The sequence below is a fragment of the Bombus affinis genome, chromosome 4 (assembly GCF_024516045.1).
Source record: "Bombus affinis isolate iyBomAffi1 chromosome 4, iyBomAffi1.2, whole genome shotgun sequence".
Lineage (NCBI taxonomy): Eukaryota > Metazoa > Arthropoda > Insecta > Hymenoptera > Apidae > Bombus > Bombus affinis.
In genome coordinates, this window is record NC_066347.1 from 9044578 (window position 1) to 9060813 (window position 16236).

Sequence of the window (16236 nt, forward strand, 5' to 3'; positions counted from 1 at the left end):
TACGTACAACGAAGCTGGTTTAAAGTGAGGGTTAGCGCAGGAAACCTTAAGGAATAAACTCTGCCATGTTATTAGGTTTAGTTACTTCGTTGCATTATCGTTTATCTCTTCGCTTGATGTTCGATCCGCCCTGTTACTTGTTTTAAACATAGGAATCTTTAGAAATTGATCTGTATCTTCGTTGCTCGGACGAAGAGCAGAAAATCATGAAACCGAGAAATATAAAAATTGTTCACGAAAAAAAAGTATCCTATAATCTTTATCAACATAAAACTGGTTGCAACTCTAAGTCCTGATTCATTCTATGTCTTCCTGGTATTCAAACATAGTGCAACACAAATTAATATTCTCGTTCTACAATAAAGTAAAAAAGAAAAGAATCTTCTTAGATGAAATCAAAGTTGAAATAATTGCGGGACAAGAGATAAATTAAAAAAAATTAAATCCACCTCTGAATGTTCCAATCCAATTCATCGCAGAGACAAATCATTTATCTATGTCTCCATCATACGAAGCCTTCCTGTCGTACGACGTAATTTCGTATTTTAATCGTAATTTCATATTTCATTTTCTATCTCTGCGTGGAGCATAAAGTCATCGAAACCGTACTGTAATGCGACGTACTTTGAAGCGATATGATTCAGTCAAAAGTTGCAAAGCAGAACGTGCCGAGTGCAACCGTAATTCGATATTAAACTATAAGGGTTTCCATGCACGGTATAGATCATAATCACTACGAAATGTCGAGGACGACGGTCGAATCGCGACGAGTCGTAGCTAATGTTTAAGCGCGTACACGATATAGGAAGCTATTGATCACGAAAGATACGTTTCACGATGTCATGATTTTTAATAAGAGACATTACGTCTGTTTACAGGCGTATATAAAGAAGGAACTGGGTAAAGTGGTGGTGTACACAACGACCTCCGGTATCGTGAGGAAAACGTTCTACAACTGCAAGAAGGTGAAGCAAATTCTGAGGACGCATATGGTCAAATACGACGAGTTGGACCTGTTTGGCGACGCAGAGTTGCAGACCGAATTGAGAGATCGTTTGGGCTCCACGGTGATACAGTTGCCGCAGCTTTTCATTGATGGACAACACATCGGGGTATGTAAATTTATAATATACATATAAATTAATTCTTCTTGTTGGAACAAGTAATTATTGATTTGGTTGATTAGTTTTACCCTTATTTCATATTGTAATGATAGCGAATTTTTGTACTCTCACGTAAATAGAAAATTTTGTGTGATGCAAAATGTTACTGTTACCATTATAAATGACATTAAAAAATAGAGTGTAGTTTCTTAGTAACTTTTTGCCAATATCTTTCATAAAAACACAAATGATCGATGTAAAAGGATTAGGTCAAACGTATTGGATACGGTGAAATTTATTTTCGCTGTTACACTAATATTTTATGATATATCGTAGATTAAACTAATAAATTTCAATAATATATTATTGAATATAATATAATAATATAATAATAAATTTCAATTTCAAATGGGTAATAAATTTTGTAATAATGCATGTCAAATGATTACAAGAGTTTACCTTCCCATTTTACATATTTTCTACTAATACAAAACCATAAAATCTCAAATCCACATTCTCGATAAAAACGAATCTTTTGAAAATGTCCAAAATTCCGTACAATTTTTCACGCAAACCTAATACTCTTCAAATTATACGCAAGCGAATAGTTTCTAGCCGAATGATCGTATGTTAACACAGCAGAAGGTTAAATCTATTTACTGAATACTCTTGTTAATACCGTGGTAGATAATTATCGCTGCCTACCGAGGTCATTATTGGAACGTACAACTAATATATCGGTGTATTTCTTAGCATAAAACTTGAACGAGCGTTAGAGGGAAATTGATCCTCGCCGGCACGTGTTCCACCTGTTCGCACTAAGGTTTACATTCCACGATTATCAACGAGAACGATGTTGAATAATGAAACGTGAGCATCTGCTGGTGAACGTTTCTACAAACTGTGTTCGACGCTCGTCAAACAGGTCTCTTCGTCGTCATCGATTTTCTCGCCTACGGGAAACTGTAATCGTTTCTTTCCAAGCACTCGACATCCCTTTCTCCCATAAGTGCCGTTACTCACTAAAGACTTGCTCCTCGGCGAATACATTTGCATTAAGTTTAAGAGAAGATACGAGCTTCTATGTGCGTAGTTCGAGCCAGTGTGGCGCGCCAATCACGGCTATATGGATGATGCGTGAGGGACGCACGAGCAAGTAGATTCGGTCTGTATCGCATTGACCCATTCTACTTAGGGACACATTTTATTGAAAATGAGTAACGCAATGTCGTTGGAATCCGATAACGCTGTGGTAATGTTGAGCGATTCGATAGGTTTATGAGCGTGTGATTCTGCTGTTGGAAATAGATATAAAGCTCAATGTAGCGTTATTGGAAATATGAAGAACGATGCACTGTTATTAGAAATATAAAACTTTTGTTAGTGCAACGCTGTTAGAAATCTAAAGCTCGATGCAGCACTGTTAAAAATATAAATCTAGCAAATTACATCGTATCGATAGTGTGCATTGAGCCTTAATGTACATTCAATAGCGGGATCCCACGGCCGTGTGCGTTGCATCATTAAAAGTGTAAATTCGCCGAATTGCACAGCATCACCGCTACGAAATTATAGCGATATTGAATCCCCCGTTTGCATTGGGTTTCGCGATGCATTACACGATACGAAATTCGATCAGCCAATAAATTTACTGTACCTTCGGTGCTAACAATTTTTGAGTCGTCAAATTTAATCATCAATTTTGACCACCTAATAATTTGTAATCTTTCGCCGATAGAGTCACCGACGATTGGTCGATAATAAGAATATGCAACAGCACATATTTGTGGTCTCGTTGATTTTCGCGTGAATTTCTCGCAAGGCCGATGTCGTATTGCACAACTAGTGTCCGCATGTTTGAGAAAGCTGAGAGGACGCGACCGGGAGAAATCAACTGAAAATGTCAAAGATGACAGACGAGCGCCGTCGCTTTGAATAGGCTCGCAAACCGGAAATCTGCTGTAGACACGACGCACAGTTACGCAATTGATACACGAGAAAGTCCTTTGTACACCGCATCTGCACACGTTTTAACGGTCGTTCATCGATCATAAGATTTCAAGAAGTTTCGAATTAGTTATGCGGACATTGCTTTACAATCGCGCCGCGCCGATTTGCAATGGTTCCACATTAGTGATTTCTTTCTTGCTGCGTCAGAAATTGTTCTACGGCAGCGCGCTGTTCCATGGTTTTCGCAATTCATCGAAACTTCGAGAAGATTTCGTGGCAACTGCTGTATTGCAATATTCCAAAGAAATTGAAACTAAAAATTTACCAATGACATATACAAATATACGAAATAATTCTATATTACATAACAATCCAATTATATCTACTAAATCTTTTCACAATATTCATCCGCAATTTTTATATTCCTTATGTATTTTCATATAATTTCAAACATTCTACCTCGTTAGAAATATTTAATAGAACTTGGTTTCACCTCTGTGTTTATTTCCTCCAATAAATTCCAAGGAAGGGACCGTAGTCTGTTCAAACAGCTAAAAACAAAGGTTGAAGATAAAAATGCAATTTTCACTTAGAGGGCTTAAAGATCGTTATTTCCCAGTGGAAGCTCACGGTGTAGTTTCGCAATTCAGCGTTGACACGTGCAAAACAAAAATAAAACCGTAATGGAATTTCTGAATGACGCGAATATCACAGGAGTAGGTTTTCGGTTTCGGTGTTGCGTCCAGCGGAACAGATGATTTTGTGTTTGTTATTTTTCCTGCAGCGCGTTCGTGATGATCGTGTTTCTCGCGGCTCTCGGTTATTACACGCGTCGCACACTGCTTTTCTGCTACGTTTACGGCTATACTTTTACTCGTTTTACCAGTCGAATGCACGAAGAAAGTTTCGTATGGTGCCAGGTTCTGCCTCTATTTACGCTTTGATTGTTCGTGCAGAAGATGATGCTTCTGATATTGTTTTTCGACTTCAAAATCAAATCTGCCCGTCGCACCGGCATCCTTTACTAAATTGAGAAACAATCATAAAAAAGGGATCGGTGGAAAGGAATCTAGTTCTTTGAATTTATTCGAATTTTATGGTCTGAGAGAGGAACGCCTAAAGTTTTAGTTCACTGAGTACCAAATAGGAAATTAGGGTGGAAAAATTTTGATAAAAGGCACACGCAGGCATAGCTTTAATTAAAGATCTTCTACTATATATGCCATTTTCATGTTTCTTGCGAGGTTGTACTTCTATATGTAGGGAATTAAAACTAAGAAGTGCTACACCAATGTACAGAGATATTCCTGAAGATTTCTGTATGGCTACATGTAAGTAGACGCCTTATAACGTCAATCATGTAATACTGGAATCTGAAGGATCGTCATTTTTACAAAAATAATAAGTATTCGTCATTCAATATCTCATGGATAGAATAAACCTTGTCAGGGAGGACAAAGGAATTGAATTTTACATTCACATGCTGAGTTGGACTTAAGATAAAATCGATTTAAATAACTCTAAACAAAAACCATTATTATCTCAGGTTACAGTATGATTACCATAACGTTATTAAGAAATATTATTTAATATACTTGAGTCATCCCATTACGATCATTGTATCTGATTCGTAGAACTTTTAATACACTTTCGAATCACACGTACATCTCAGTAATTAACTTGAACCGAACAACAACTACAAATGAATTTTGCAAATTTCGGGTCAACCGATTGTCCTACTTATCGCAACATTATTAGATATAAAATCTGTCCATGCAGTAAAATTATGTAACCTACAACCTCTCGCTTACCCACTAATAATAAGTATATCTATTATTGCTTAAAAAATTATCGTTTAAGATAGAATGAAGAAACTTCCAGGAAAATAGAAATATTAGGGATCACGTCTGTATTAAACGCATCGACCGTCAAACACAACCTAGTTAGCGAAGATTAAGGAGTAGAAGTAGAAATTATGATAACAAAACATCGTGACCTTGTTTCCCAACTTCACCAATTTCCTCTTACTTAAACTGATAAAACAAAAGCACATTTTGTGCTGGTGTCGTGAAACAAGTTCTCGTAGCGCTTAATGCCAGTCGAAATGGAACAAACAAACGTGCAATTACATGCCGTGCAATTAGACGCACACTCCGACAGTGGCGCGGTGCGCAATTACGTCGCAACACGCCGACTAATAAATTGCATCATTGGGAGGCTGGAGAAATTCCGATCGCTCGTGAACGAACAACGATCCGCGGCCGAAAAATTACGCAATTTCAAGGAAAATTGAGCGTTAGAGATTTCCCAGATCGGCGCGAAGTACGTATGCATTCGCAACAAATATTTTACGATAACAGATTCGCAGCATTGTTATAAAAATGGCGAACTTATTTCGCTCTTCAAGACGTTCTCTTCGTTACCGCTAAAAATCCACTTTCGAGTTGTATATTTCACTTTCGAGCGTTTCCAACGATGAAATTTCCGAAGCTTGAAGTATAAACTCCTTGTACGAATTATGTTTGAGTAGTAAAAGTCCAGTGATTGAGAGAGGAAGGAAAAAAGTTTAATGATATAATTATGTGCTTCCGGAAGTTAACAGTTTTATTAATGTGAAAGATTTTTGTGATAGGGAAGTGCATATAAATATATTACGAAATATCTTTTTGTTTATGAGACTGCTCGTTTTAATAAAGATTTAAGGACACCTTCTCACGATTCTCTTCTCATTATTGTTTGCCATCATCGCTGAGAATCATGTGGTTTTTCCCATATCCTAAATTAATTTTAATATGTATGTAATATAAATATATGTATACAATATAGAGTAACATGAATTTATAAATAATTTTTTGGATGTAAATACATATTAAGATTTCCAATTTATATATTATTAATAACTCTTATAGATGCTCTTCTGTTCATCGATTTACAATATCCACATAAGTATGATTTTTTCAGTTATTTCTTAAGAAAGCGAAGAAAGTGAAAGCGAAAATGGAATGCAGCTTAGGAATCATAAAACGAAATTACTTCGAGTTTAATAACAGCTAAGTTGGCCCTCACCTTTTCAACACTGTGACATTTTGCTACTCATTTCACATTTTGTATCATTTCACCGTGCTATAGTTAGGAATAGAAAGAAGTTATTAAACGTAATCATCGTTAAGGCTTTCCATTAATGCGAATAGCTTTCCTTAGAAACAATTCTTAATGTTTTCCCTTCGCTTTCTCGCGCTCTTTTATCAACTTTCAAATTTAATTCTTATATTTCTTACTCTTGTGATCCTTTTCCATTCTCTGCTGTTACGTGATTGGAAATATGTCAAAGGAATATTATATACGCTAGAAAAATATAAAGGAAAAAGGTTGAGATATTTTTAAAATAAAAGAATAATATAATATTATGAGATAAAAATAGTTCAATCTAATTTTTAATAACCTACTAAAAAATCATTAAGCAATTATTCTTTTCGAATACACCAAACAATATACTTCTCCACCAAGAATCTATCAATCACAAGGCATCAAGACACAAAACACGAAAGCTTGGATTTCACAATTTCAGCCGAATTCTGTCGCGTTCGCGCAATCAATTTCAACTCTTCGGAACAAACAGCGAATATATAATATCATTTGGTTCTCTAAACACGTATCGAGGGAGCGTATCTTCTATCAACGCCATCGCAATTGCCCAATTTCACCGAGTGCCTAGTCGCGTCGCGGCGCTGAATATCAGAGATCTTGTCGATTGAACGCACGGTTGCATCGTCGCTTTGGCCACTCGCGATAATCGTCGAGCGGATAAACGCGAAATGTCAAACCGCTCGATCCAAGGTCTATCGAGAGAGAAAGAGAGGAGAACAGGGAAAAAGTGCGAAAGAGAGAACGAAAGGTGAAGTGGATTGTGTATAAGGCACCGCGGTCCCCTGTGGTCTCTGGCGAGCGTGTGTAAACGAAACACACCGCGTTCCAACTGCATTCCTCATCGACCGCGCCACGTGATAGTGTACGGATCCATTACTAGCTTCGAAAAACCTACAAAATAGATGGCCAATATGGCATTCGTATCGTTTGCATGATTCTTCGTTTGAGACTGTTTTTATGAATTCGTCTTGTCGCGACATGGGTGACGAATTGGAATTGGTGAAAGGCATCGATCGTTCGTTTTTTCGTAATAGGTTACGACAGACGTGCGTGGATATCGAAAGTTGAATAATTCGTTGGATGTTCTCTTGAGGCACGTTCCACGTTTGGGATTTGAAAAGAGAGTGGGTTCAATTTAGGATTTGAAATAATAAATTAATTGTATGTATTATTGATGGAAATTACCAATTGATAGATAACGAATTCATTGTTCGGTTGAAGAGATTTAGTGATGATAAGAGACGCGGTTTTATTTATTAACGAGAGATAACAATACGAATATTTACGAATATGAATTGCTAAAATTGAAATAGAATTGGAATTTGAATTGCTAAAATGACTAGTCACTTTACAATTCCAAATTTGAGCAAAACTGTTATCAATAGCGAGTCGTAGTGAAAACCCTCAACAGTAGTTTCCATTTAATACCGGTTTGTGTCTCACGCTTTAATGTCGAAACATTTCCACGGACCGAGTTAAAAATTGAGACACGTTTTTACAGATCACCTATACTTTATTCGCCAATTCCTTTCACTGGAAACCAAACCGCTATCCTGTTCCATAAAAATAAAAAAAACGCTGGAAAGTAATAAAAGACACGCGAGGTAATGGATAAACAGGCACTATTAAAAATCATTGGAGTACGTAACTGTTTAAACAGCGAAGTTTCATAAAATGTTCATTACCAACAGCTGTTGTCACGTGTGTGTGATAACGCGGTACCGCTAAACGATCGGTGATAAAATACCGTGAAAATAGAGAAAACGCTTGACAGCAAAACCAAAGCGATTATAGCGGCTTTTACTTGGTCATAAATATTTTAATACGCGTCTCTTCGTATATAAGCTTACGCGACCTTCCACCGTCTCTGTGCAATGAAACGCTTTGTAATCGCCAGCGATTATCGCATATTTGATATTAAAATCGACTTGTCCGATTGCGCCCTTTGCGAGTGAAACAGAATCCTACGAAAATTAAAGAGGAAATGCCCAGAAATTCTACGTGTTCTTGTTAGCTTTGATAATTAAGTTTCATTAATACGAAGTTGTGGATGATATTCGTGTCACTAAAAGTTGTTTCTTCTTACAGGGATTCGACACCGTAGAGCGACTCAACGAATCTGGAGAGCTGAGAGAAATGCTTAAGCCTTACCAGGTAATTAAAAGTTCCATTTTATAAATCAGCATTTTCATTAACACTTGCAACAGATACTTTTTGTCGGTGGCTATTTGAGTAATTAATTGACAACTTCTGGTGGTTACATATTTCCTTTCTTTTAAAATGTTTGACGGACAGCGATCAATTTTTGTAAAATCAGTATCGATTTGCAAGGACTTAAAGAGTATCTCACCACGTGATTGATTCTTTTATATACGTTACTATAAATACATAAAAGTTGCTGCTGGCCAAAAATAATGTTGATTGAAGATTTATTGTTTATCTTATTATAAACTTCTGCGCAAAGAAAATTTCAACGTTATAATTAGTTTTATAAAAATAGCTGGTCGATTGACCTTGGTGTTAAAACTATTTTTATAATTTAAACTCAGCTTTTACTTAAAAAAATCTGCTTTTAATAAAACTGAGAAAACTGTGACAAAAAAATGTAGCAGAGAAAAATTTTCTAAAGATTGCTAGAAAGTAATTGATCATCTCTCATACGTAAGGTATACCGCTAATGTAGTGTGCAGTTCACAACTTCGTAACTTCGTTCGGATCCAATATTGTAACAGAATTACAAATTCCGATATCACAGTTAATAATAATAAATCGTATCAGCATCTAATGACATCATATTATTCCTTCACGTAACTCCTCTATTATCAAACTGAATACATACCACGAATTCGATATTCTTACAATTCGATTCAATTCGCCAAAGAATTCAGTTCCCTTAGCGTATCGAATGCTGAACACGCGGATTTTACCACAATCTTTTGTCACCGTGTAATTCTGAGGAAGAATTACAGAGAATTCTGCCAATGTTCTTCACGCCGGAGAATTATTTGACCCTTTAGGAATTCCGTGACGGTTCCGAGAATTCGCTACGTAACTATGTTCCATGTCTGTGGAATATTTATGCCGTGTAGTAGAATGGAACAGCTGTGCCAGGCATTATACACATAACTGCGTGTTGGCGGACGATTGTGCGCGCGCGTAATCCGTCGCGAATACAAGGTTGTACAATCCTTTCACTTTTATCCGACGATATCTGCCTCCACCTTCCTTTTCCATCGCGATCATAAATTTCGATGTCGTGCAATTGAAGTTTACCTTGCAGCGAATAAAGGTCGTTTACACTGTCGCTACCACTATCACTTTCCTGATATTCTTTCCGTGCTGTCGGCCCTTAAACCTTGTGGTCGTCCTTTGGATTCATGTCAGCACAAGGACATTTTTCTCCTCCATGCAAGGTCTATAAATTTTTCAACGAATCCTTCGAAAATGAATACCTTGACGTATTTAAAAATTGTTACTTGATCGTTACATTCGATTATTTCGTTCAGTATCCATGAAACCCTATCGAAAGTTGGCAAATGCTTGTAATTGTTTGCAAAAGTTTGCGTCGAAACCAAATTAAAACGTATTTTCACGTACGTTCGTCGATCCATAGAAATGTAATAGCGAATTTTTTCTGATTTGTTGTTGTGACTTCAAACATTCTCAAAGGCTCGCGATAGTTTGCGGTTGCTTGTTGTCCGTAAGGCTATATGTCTCCACCGAAAGAAATTTTCCGCCGATAATAAAATACACTTTAGTATAAAAATCGAGACACGATTAGTGTCTACGTTTCGTGTAAGGTAAATGTGTTTCTGATTATCTTGCAATAAGAATGAGATTGAAGAGGCGAGTAGTTATTATGTAACTGGCAGGAATAAGGGCTAGTTTAGTCGGAAGAAATGGTGGATGAAGGATGCGCTTTATGTAATTCTGTATGCGATCATGTTAACGCATCAATCGAGTAATTAATCTAAAAATTGCGTATAAAAATCTATATGTTTCAAAGTGTTAGTTAAGTGTTAATATTAATGATATATTCTGTATTAATAGATTATTGAGATGAAATTATTAGTTTTCTAAAGAAAAGATTTAAAATGTTGGATAATATATATAACTTTGTCCAATTAGATATACGATCGTTATCACGTTGATGTTAAATCAAGTCATTAATGATTGAATAAACTTTATATAACAATTACACAATTTCAAGAAAACATTGCGGACTGCCTCCGAGAAATTAAGAGAGTGAGTTGTGAGAAAAACAATAATATCGTATATTTTTCTTTAAATAAAAGTTAATTACCGATTCATGTGATGTATCAGAAAGACGCGTAATTAAACGACACCCACGATATACCCTTTCCCCCCTGTCTCTTTATGCAATACTTGCATAATGTATCATCGTTATTCTAATCCTCCTTCGTGCGATAAACATGTAGCTTACACGTGTAACGTGTATATAAGATTTATTTCATTAACACGTTGAATATCAACCACGTCTTGTCATTTACAACGCTACCGTGTTACATCGATATTATACTGAAATCGACCCATTGTTGGACGATATTTTATTGGATTCGAAAACTATAGCTGCAGAAGTTTGACATCGACTTCCCTTCTATCTTTTAATACATTATATGTTTAATTGTTCAATTGTGATATATTATATAATATTGTGAAAAGGTAGGAGCATTTTAATTTGTCATCAAAGCGCGTGTTAAACACACGACAAAGAGGATTAAAGTAAAAACACTGAAATTCCGACGTGTTTCGAAATCGAGAGCGTTGAAGTCAAGGAAGTTAAACAAACAATTTCGTTTCTCACATCGTCCACTCTCAGGTTGATGTATATTCGTCGTTTTTGCGAAGAATGCAATTGAAAATGAGTAAAAGTGAAAGCGATGTTGGGCAACATCGCCGAACACACCGCGTGCGCTGAAAACTAATGCAGAAATAAGAATCGTCACGCTTCTTTTATAATCGTTGAATGATAGAGTCCGGCAATTATTCGAGCATTAGGTTCAGCGCATTACGTAGATGAAATGTATATATAATGTGAATGGAATTGCTACGGATGATCAAATCAGAAACACGATCGATAATTCTGAACATTAAGCCAGATATATATTTGATACGAAGATATTAATGTTAAAATATGCTTAATTGCGCAACTCTCCGCTCTTTAATTCTAATTCTAAATCTGCCGAGTAATTCTCCACTGTGCGTGTTTTCTACTTAGATCAAAGCTTAATTAAAATTCTTTCTTCGCTTTAAACACATTCTTGAACTTGTCTCACGTACACGTTCTGCATTTAGAATTCATTCAGACTCACGTTTCAATCCGAACAGCGTGACGCAATTAATCATCAAATCCCCTTATAGGAGGTGTGATCTGGGTGTTTATGAAAGATAATTTTCAGCTACTGTAATATGGTTACATTCAAAATACTTTCCTCCCATAATTATACAGCTATTGTTAGTCTACCATTGTTTTACTGCCGGAAATACTCAGAGTATTCACGACGATTATATTTCTCAATAGGGCTATTGACTTCTTTCTAATTGTCTAGACATCGTTATTACGAGTTTAGAATAGCTCTTTTCCTCTAACAACGATTAAACAAGAATAGTATAATAGGATATGAGAAGATGAGTACTATATCGGAATACTAATAGACAATGAAACACTATTGTAAAATTTACTATATGTATTATATTTTCTTCAACAAGCTTCTTCATTTTTAGTCGCCATTAACGCATCGTGTAATCAAACATACAAACATTTCATTTCATATATCCAGTCATAACTTCAATCTAAGGCCTCCCAAATGCAAAAGTTCATTCATACCACTATCCACGGAAAAAAGAGGTAGAAAAGGAAAAGAAATGGTTACTCATCTCTACACCGTTGACTTTTATTTCAGAGCGAAGACGCGTGCACAGTGTGCCTATTCTGCGGCGGTTACCAGTGGCAGCTGTGCCCGGTTTGCAATGGCAGCAAGAGGTCTGTTCATCGTAACGACTTCACCGCGGAATTCGTCGCCTTGAAGTGCGCGAAATGCGATGTGAACGGTCTGATTCGCTGTCCCCATTGCTGAGGCATCAGAACGGAAGAAGAAAACGGCGAGCACGTGCTCGAAACGACATCGTATCCCCCATACTGGCATCGAACCGCTAGCGTTACACGTTCCCCTATCTAAGACTAAGGTGCTACAAGAAGTATATTGCATGTTAAACACGTTATGGAGAAGTTCTTGCTGTCTTGTCGCGAACAACGAACAGATCTATTGTACGATCAGTCGCATATCAAACGATCGCCGTGCAAGCGCTGTCTCGACTTGAATTTTTTCATTCACTTTCGTCCCATTCACACGAAGAGCTTCGTGGCATTAGATATGATTTATGGGAAGCACTCATGGAAATTCGAGATAAAACGGCGCCGGCACGCTCGATCTTGAATACCGAGCACGATTCGCAGACACTGATCGCGAGACCGTGCACGTGAATTGTAAAATATCGACTAATAAAGCTTATCTAATGTTTTGTAACATGCAACTCGTGTATTTGTCTCTTCGTATTTTATTGCAGTCCCGTTTCTTTCCCTTTTCCTGTGAATTTTGCGACTCGAGTTGTATATTTTTATTCCGTATATTTCTCTACGAAATATTTATTTTCCAATTCCTTGGAATTATCATTTGCTTCTCTCCGTCTCCTCTAAAACTGATATTTTATGTTAAACAGCGCCCATGTTACACTACCAAATATCCTTGACCACTTCCTCCCCCATTTCAAATTCCAGTTGTTTCAAGCACATTTAAGCTCTGTTCACAACCGCAATTTGAAAATGAAATAATACTCGTAATAAACGAGCACATACTCTCCCAAATTTGTACGTCTCGCCATTAATACATTGGTTATAGTGTTAGGTTAGCATTCAGTTAAGGACCGACGCTCCACCACTATAAATGCATTTATATATGTATCTAACAATTTGAACTACTCATTTCTAAAACAAAGCAGGTGTTTATTTTCCATCGAAACTAATTTAAATTCCATGAAAAACCAGAGACATTCACGTTGATTGGTTTCTTTGGTTATTTGTATAACGGTAATAGGAACACAGGACTCACGCAGAACAATTAGCACACTTTCGTTTTATATATGATCCGATTATCACGCAAAGAAGCTACGCAATTAATGCTAGATGAGCCATGTGTAATTCGTTACAGATCGAGATTCGAATCTTTCTTGTACGCTCCTCGAGATCCAATGACTTATTACGAGATGACTTTTCCACGAATCCTGAATTCTCTCGATAATAAATTCGCGATTTCCTTTAACATTGTAACTACCGTATTTACAATTTCCAATTACAATTAATGGATCTCGGCCAAAAACATAAATACAGTAATTTGTATATTTAATATCAAAATTAAATTAAGTGAATCGATGCAAATTCAAAATAATATACAGTATCATTCGCGTAATTTGAAATTAAAATGTAACATTGAAAATATGGTACAATAATTATATAAACAATGTTAGACGTTTAATTGTAAATATTTTCCTTTGAAAATTGCATAAACTTCGTACCCGGAATTTCTTCGTGGCATGAACAATTTACAAATAGTTCGAAGTTATCGAATTAGATAAATCATCTTGTATACTTACTCATATGCAATTTATTGACAAGCGCTGAAACTATAAATATGGATTACTTCGCAATGTACAGATAAGGTACTTTAAAGAAAAAGGGATGCATTAAAGCTGGCCGACGTAATTAACGACGGAAACGATAACTGCGGGACTGATTCTGTAGCACCGGAATTCACGTTGGTGCTTCCTTTAACGAGCCACCCTTTAAACTGGTCGCCCTAAGTTCAGTGGGTTACAAACTTGCTTAATCCACGGTGTCGGGGTAAACTTTGTGTCATCCACAAGTCAGCGCCGCAGTTACTTAATCGATACAGCTTCCATTTCCATTGATAATCCGTTCATGCAGCGTAGGCTACCTGGTTTAATTTTGTACCACTGTTTTAATACACTAAAGATAGAATGTATTTTCAATGTCATGTGATAATTTTATATTATAATAAATTTTAAAATACAAATATTTGTTTCTATTGATTTCTGAAATATTTGTATCCTAAATATTGATTTCTGATCAAAATTTGTTCTGGAAAACTAATATCTTTTAAGTATAATTTGTCCTTTAATACATGCTTTTAATATTGCATTTAATATTTGAGAAACAGAGAAGCAAAATATAAAGTATATCGAGTATCGTAGATTGAGTACGTGTGTAACGCATTAATTGATCTCGTATCTTACTTGGTTATTAAGGGAAAAACAATATCAGATGGAAATTTCAGTTTAATTAAACGTCTGCTTTCGCCATCTTATATTATCATTTTATGCACCATATCATTTTAATTATACCTACATTCAGGAAAAACGTAACTTGCATATCTTTGTATTTGATAGATACAGTTACTCATACAATTAGTGATGATTAAAACTTGTTCTTTATCAAGATCTAAAACTAATTAAGGAAGTTGAGCAACTTTAAACAGGTATAAGAAATTTTTATTAGTTTCTCTAATGAGATCCCGACAAAGTGGCAATACAAACAGTCAAAGATAACTTTAATATTTGAGAATTTCTTGAAATACTAACATCTTGGTCAGCTACTTCCTAGAATTTCTGTAAAAGCACTTGTTAATGCACAACAGCGCTGTCCTTCGTCTAAAGAATATTTACTCCGGCTGTTAAATGAAAATCGAACATTAAAAACGATACAATAAAAAAAGAAGTTCCAAGGAGAATATTTCCATAAATAAACCATCGGAGAAAATTAATGTACAAAATGTTTTTATGATCTTGATTCTGAAGTAAATCGCTTTGTTTTCGAGTGATCTCCGATGCCCGAGTATTTTTTAGAGCAACAGCCTGTGAGAGAACTGGTTCACGATTATCCAGTCTCGTTTTTCAAAGAAAAGAAGGTTTCGAAGGTTATCCCTACAGGAAAAAAAAGAGGAAAAATAAAAAGTATGATACAACAACGGAACAATGGTTTTATACTCGGCCGCATTTAATTGCGAACGCTGAATCGCGAGGCATAAAGTACGTTTTGTCGGGGCGTCCTGAAAAAAAATATAGGACACAGAACGTTCTATGAAGGACTGTCGCCGCTAACATCCAGGAAAGACGTACTTCCTGTTCGTTGACTTGCCGCTTCTAATTGCGGAACCCGCGACGTAATGACGTGTTAGATATTCACGATTCTCTCACGCGTGTGAAGCTTATCGTGTACACACGGGATACGCGTAGCGTGGGAGTCGAGTCTTCTTCCAATGGATATTTTCACGTGTTTATACGACGAAATGCCAGAGAAGGGCTTGTTTGGCTCGTCCCTACAAACATTCTACGAGATATATTGGAAAATCCCAGGATCAGTCGTATTTTCACAAATGGCCAATCGCGTTTGGCGAGGTCCATTTTTCCAGATTATATTTTATTCCAGGTTATTAATGTTTCTCTTCATGCAGAAAGCTTAGAATGATAGGTTCTATATTTTAACCTTGAAGGTCCCAATTTTCAGAAACTAGTATTACGTATTTATTTAAATATTCAATAAAATACTTGAAATTACGAACTACAATACATAACGACACTGAAAGCCTGCTTTTTTAATGCGTATACAGAAAGTTGAAAAGATTATCATATCAACATTACCATATAACGTAAAATTATTTTTAAAAAATACTCGAAAGTTCAGCCGCAAATAGCAAATCGAAAAAGTATTTTTCATGCATCAAGTCGCACAATCACGCTTACCTTCAAGCAAAATATAACAAATTTATGCCACTTTTATAATCACCAGAGCTGCTACCCTATACTGTGGCAAGCCTTCTAGTTTTGCTAGTAGAATAGATCTACATTAGGCGGACACACAATCTTACGTGTCCCACATTTACATTTTCAATCGCAAAAGAGATAAAACGGTTGAATAAAACGCTAATGAATATTTTCATAT

The 16236-nt window shown here is 36.1% G+C and overlaps 1 protein-coding gene across 11 annotated transcripts in view; it reads left to right on the top strand.

Annotated features, from left to right (window-relative positions):
* Positions 1 to 12755, top strand: part of LOC126915830 (uncharacterized) — a 39592-nt gene extending 26837 nt beyond the window's left edge. For all 11 annotated transcript variants that reach the window (XM_050720906.1, XM_050720907.1, XM_050720908.1 and 8 more), the window contains exons 3-5: positions 879 to 1112; positions 8289 to 8354; positions 12125 to 12755. In XM_050720906.1, the coding sequence (XP_050576863.1) occupies positions 879 to 1112; positions 8289 to 8354; positions 12125 to 12298 (474 nt within the window). In that variant the 3' untranslated portion in view covers positions 12299 to 12755. The remainder of the gene's footprint in view (positions 1 to 878; positions 1113 to 8288; positions 8355 to 12124) is intronic.
* Positions 12756 to 16236: the final 3481 nt, after the last annotated feature.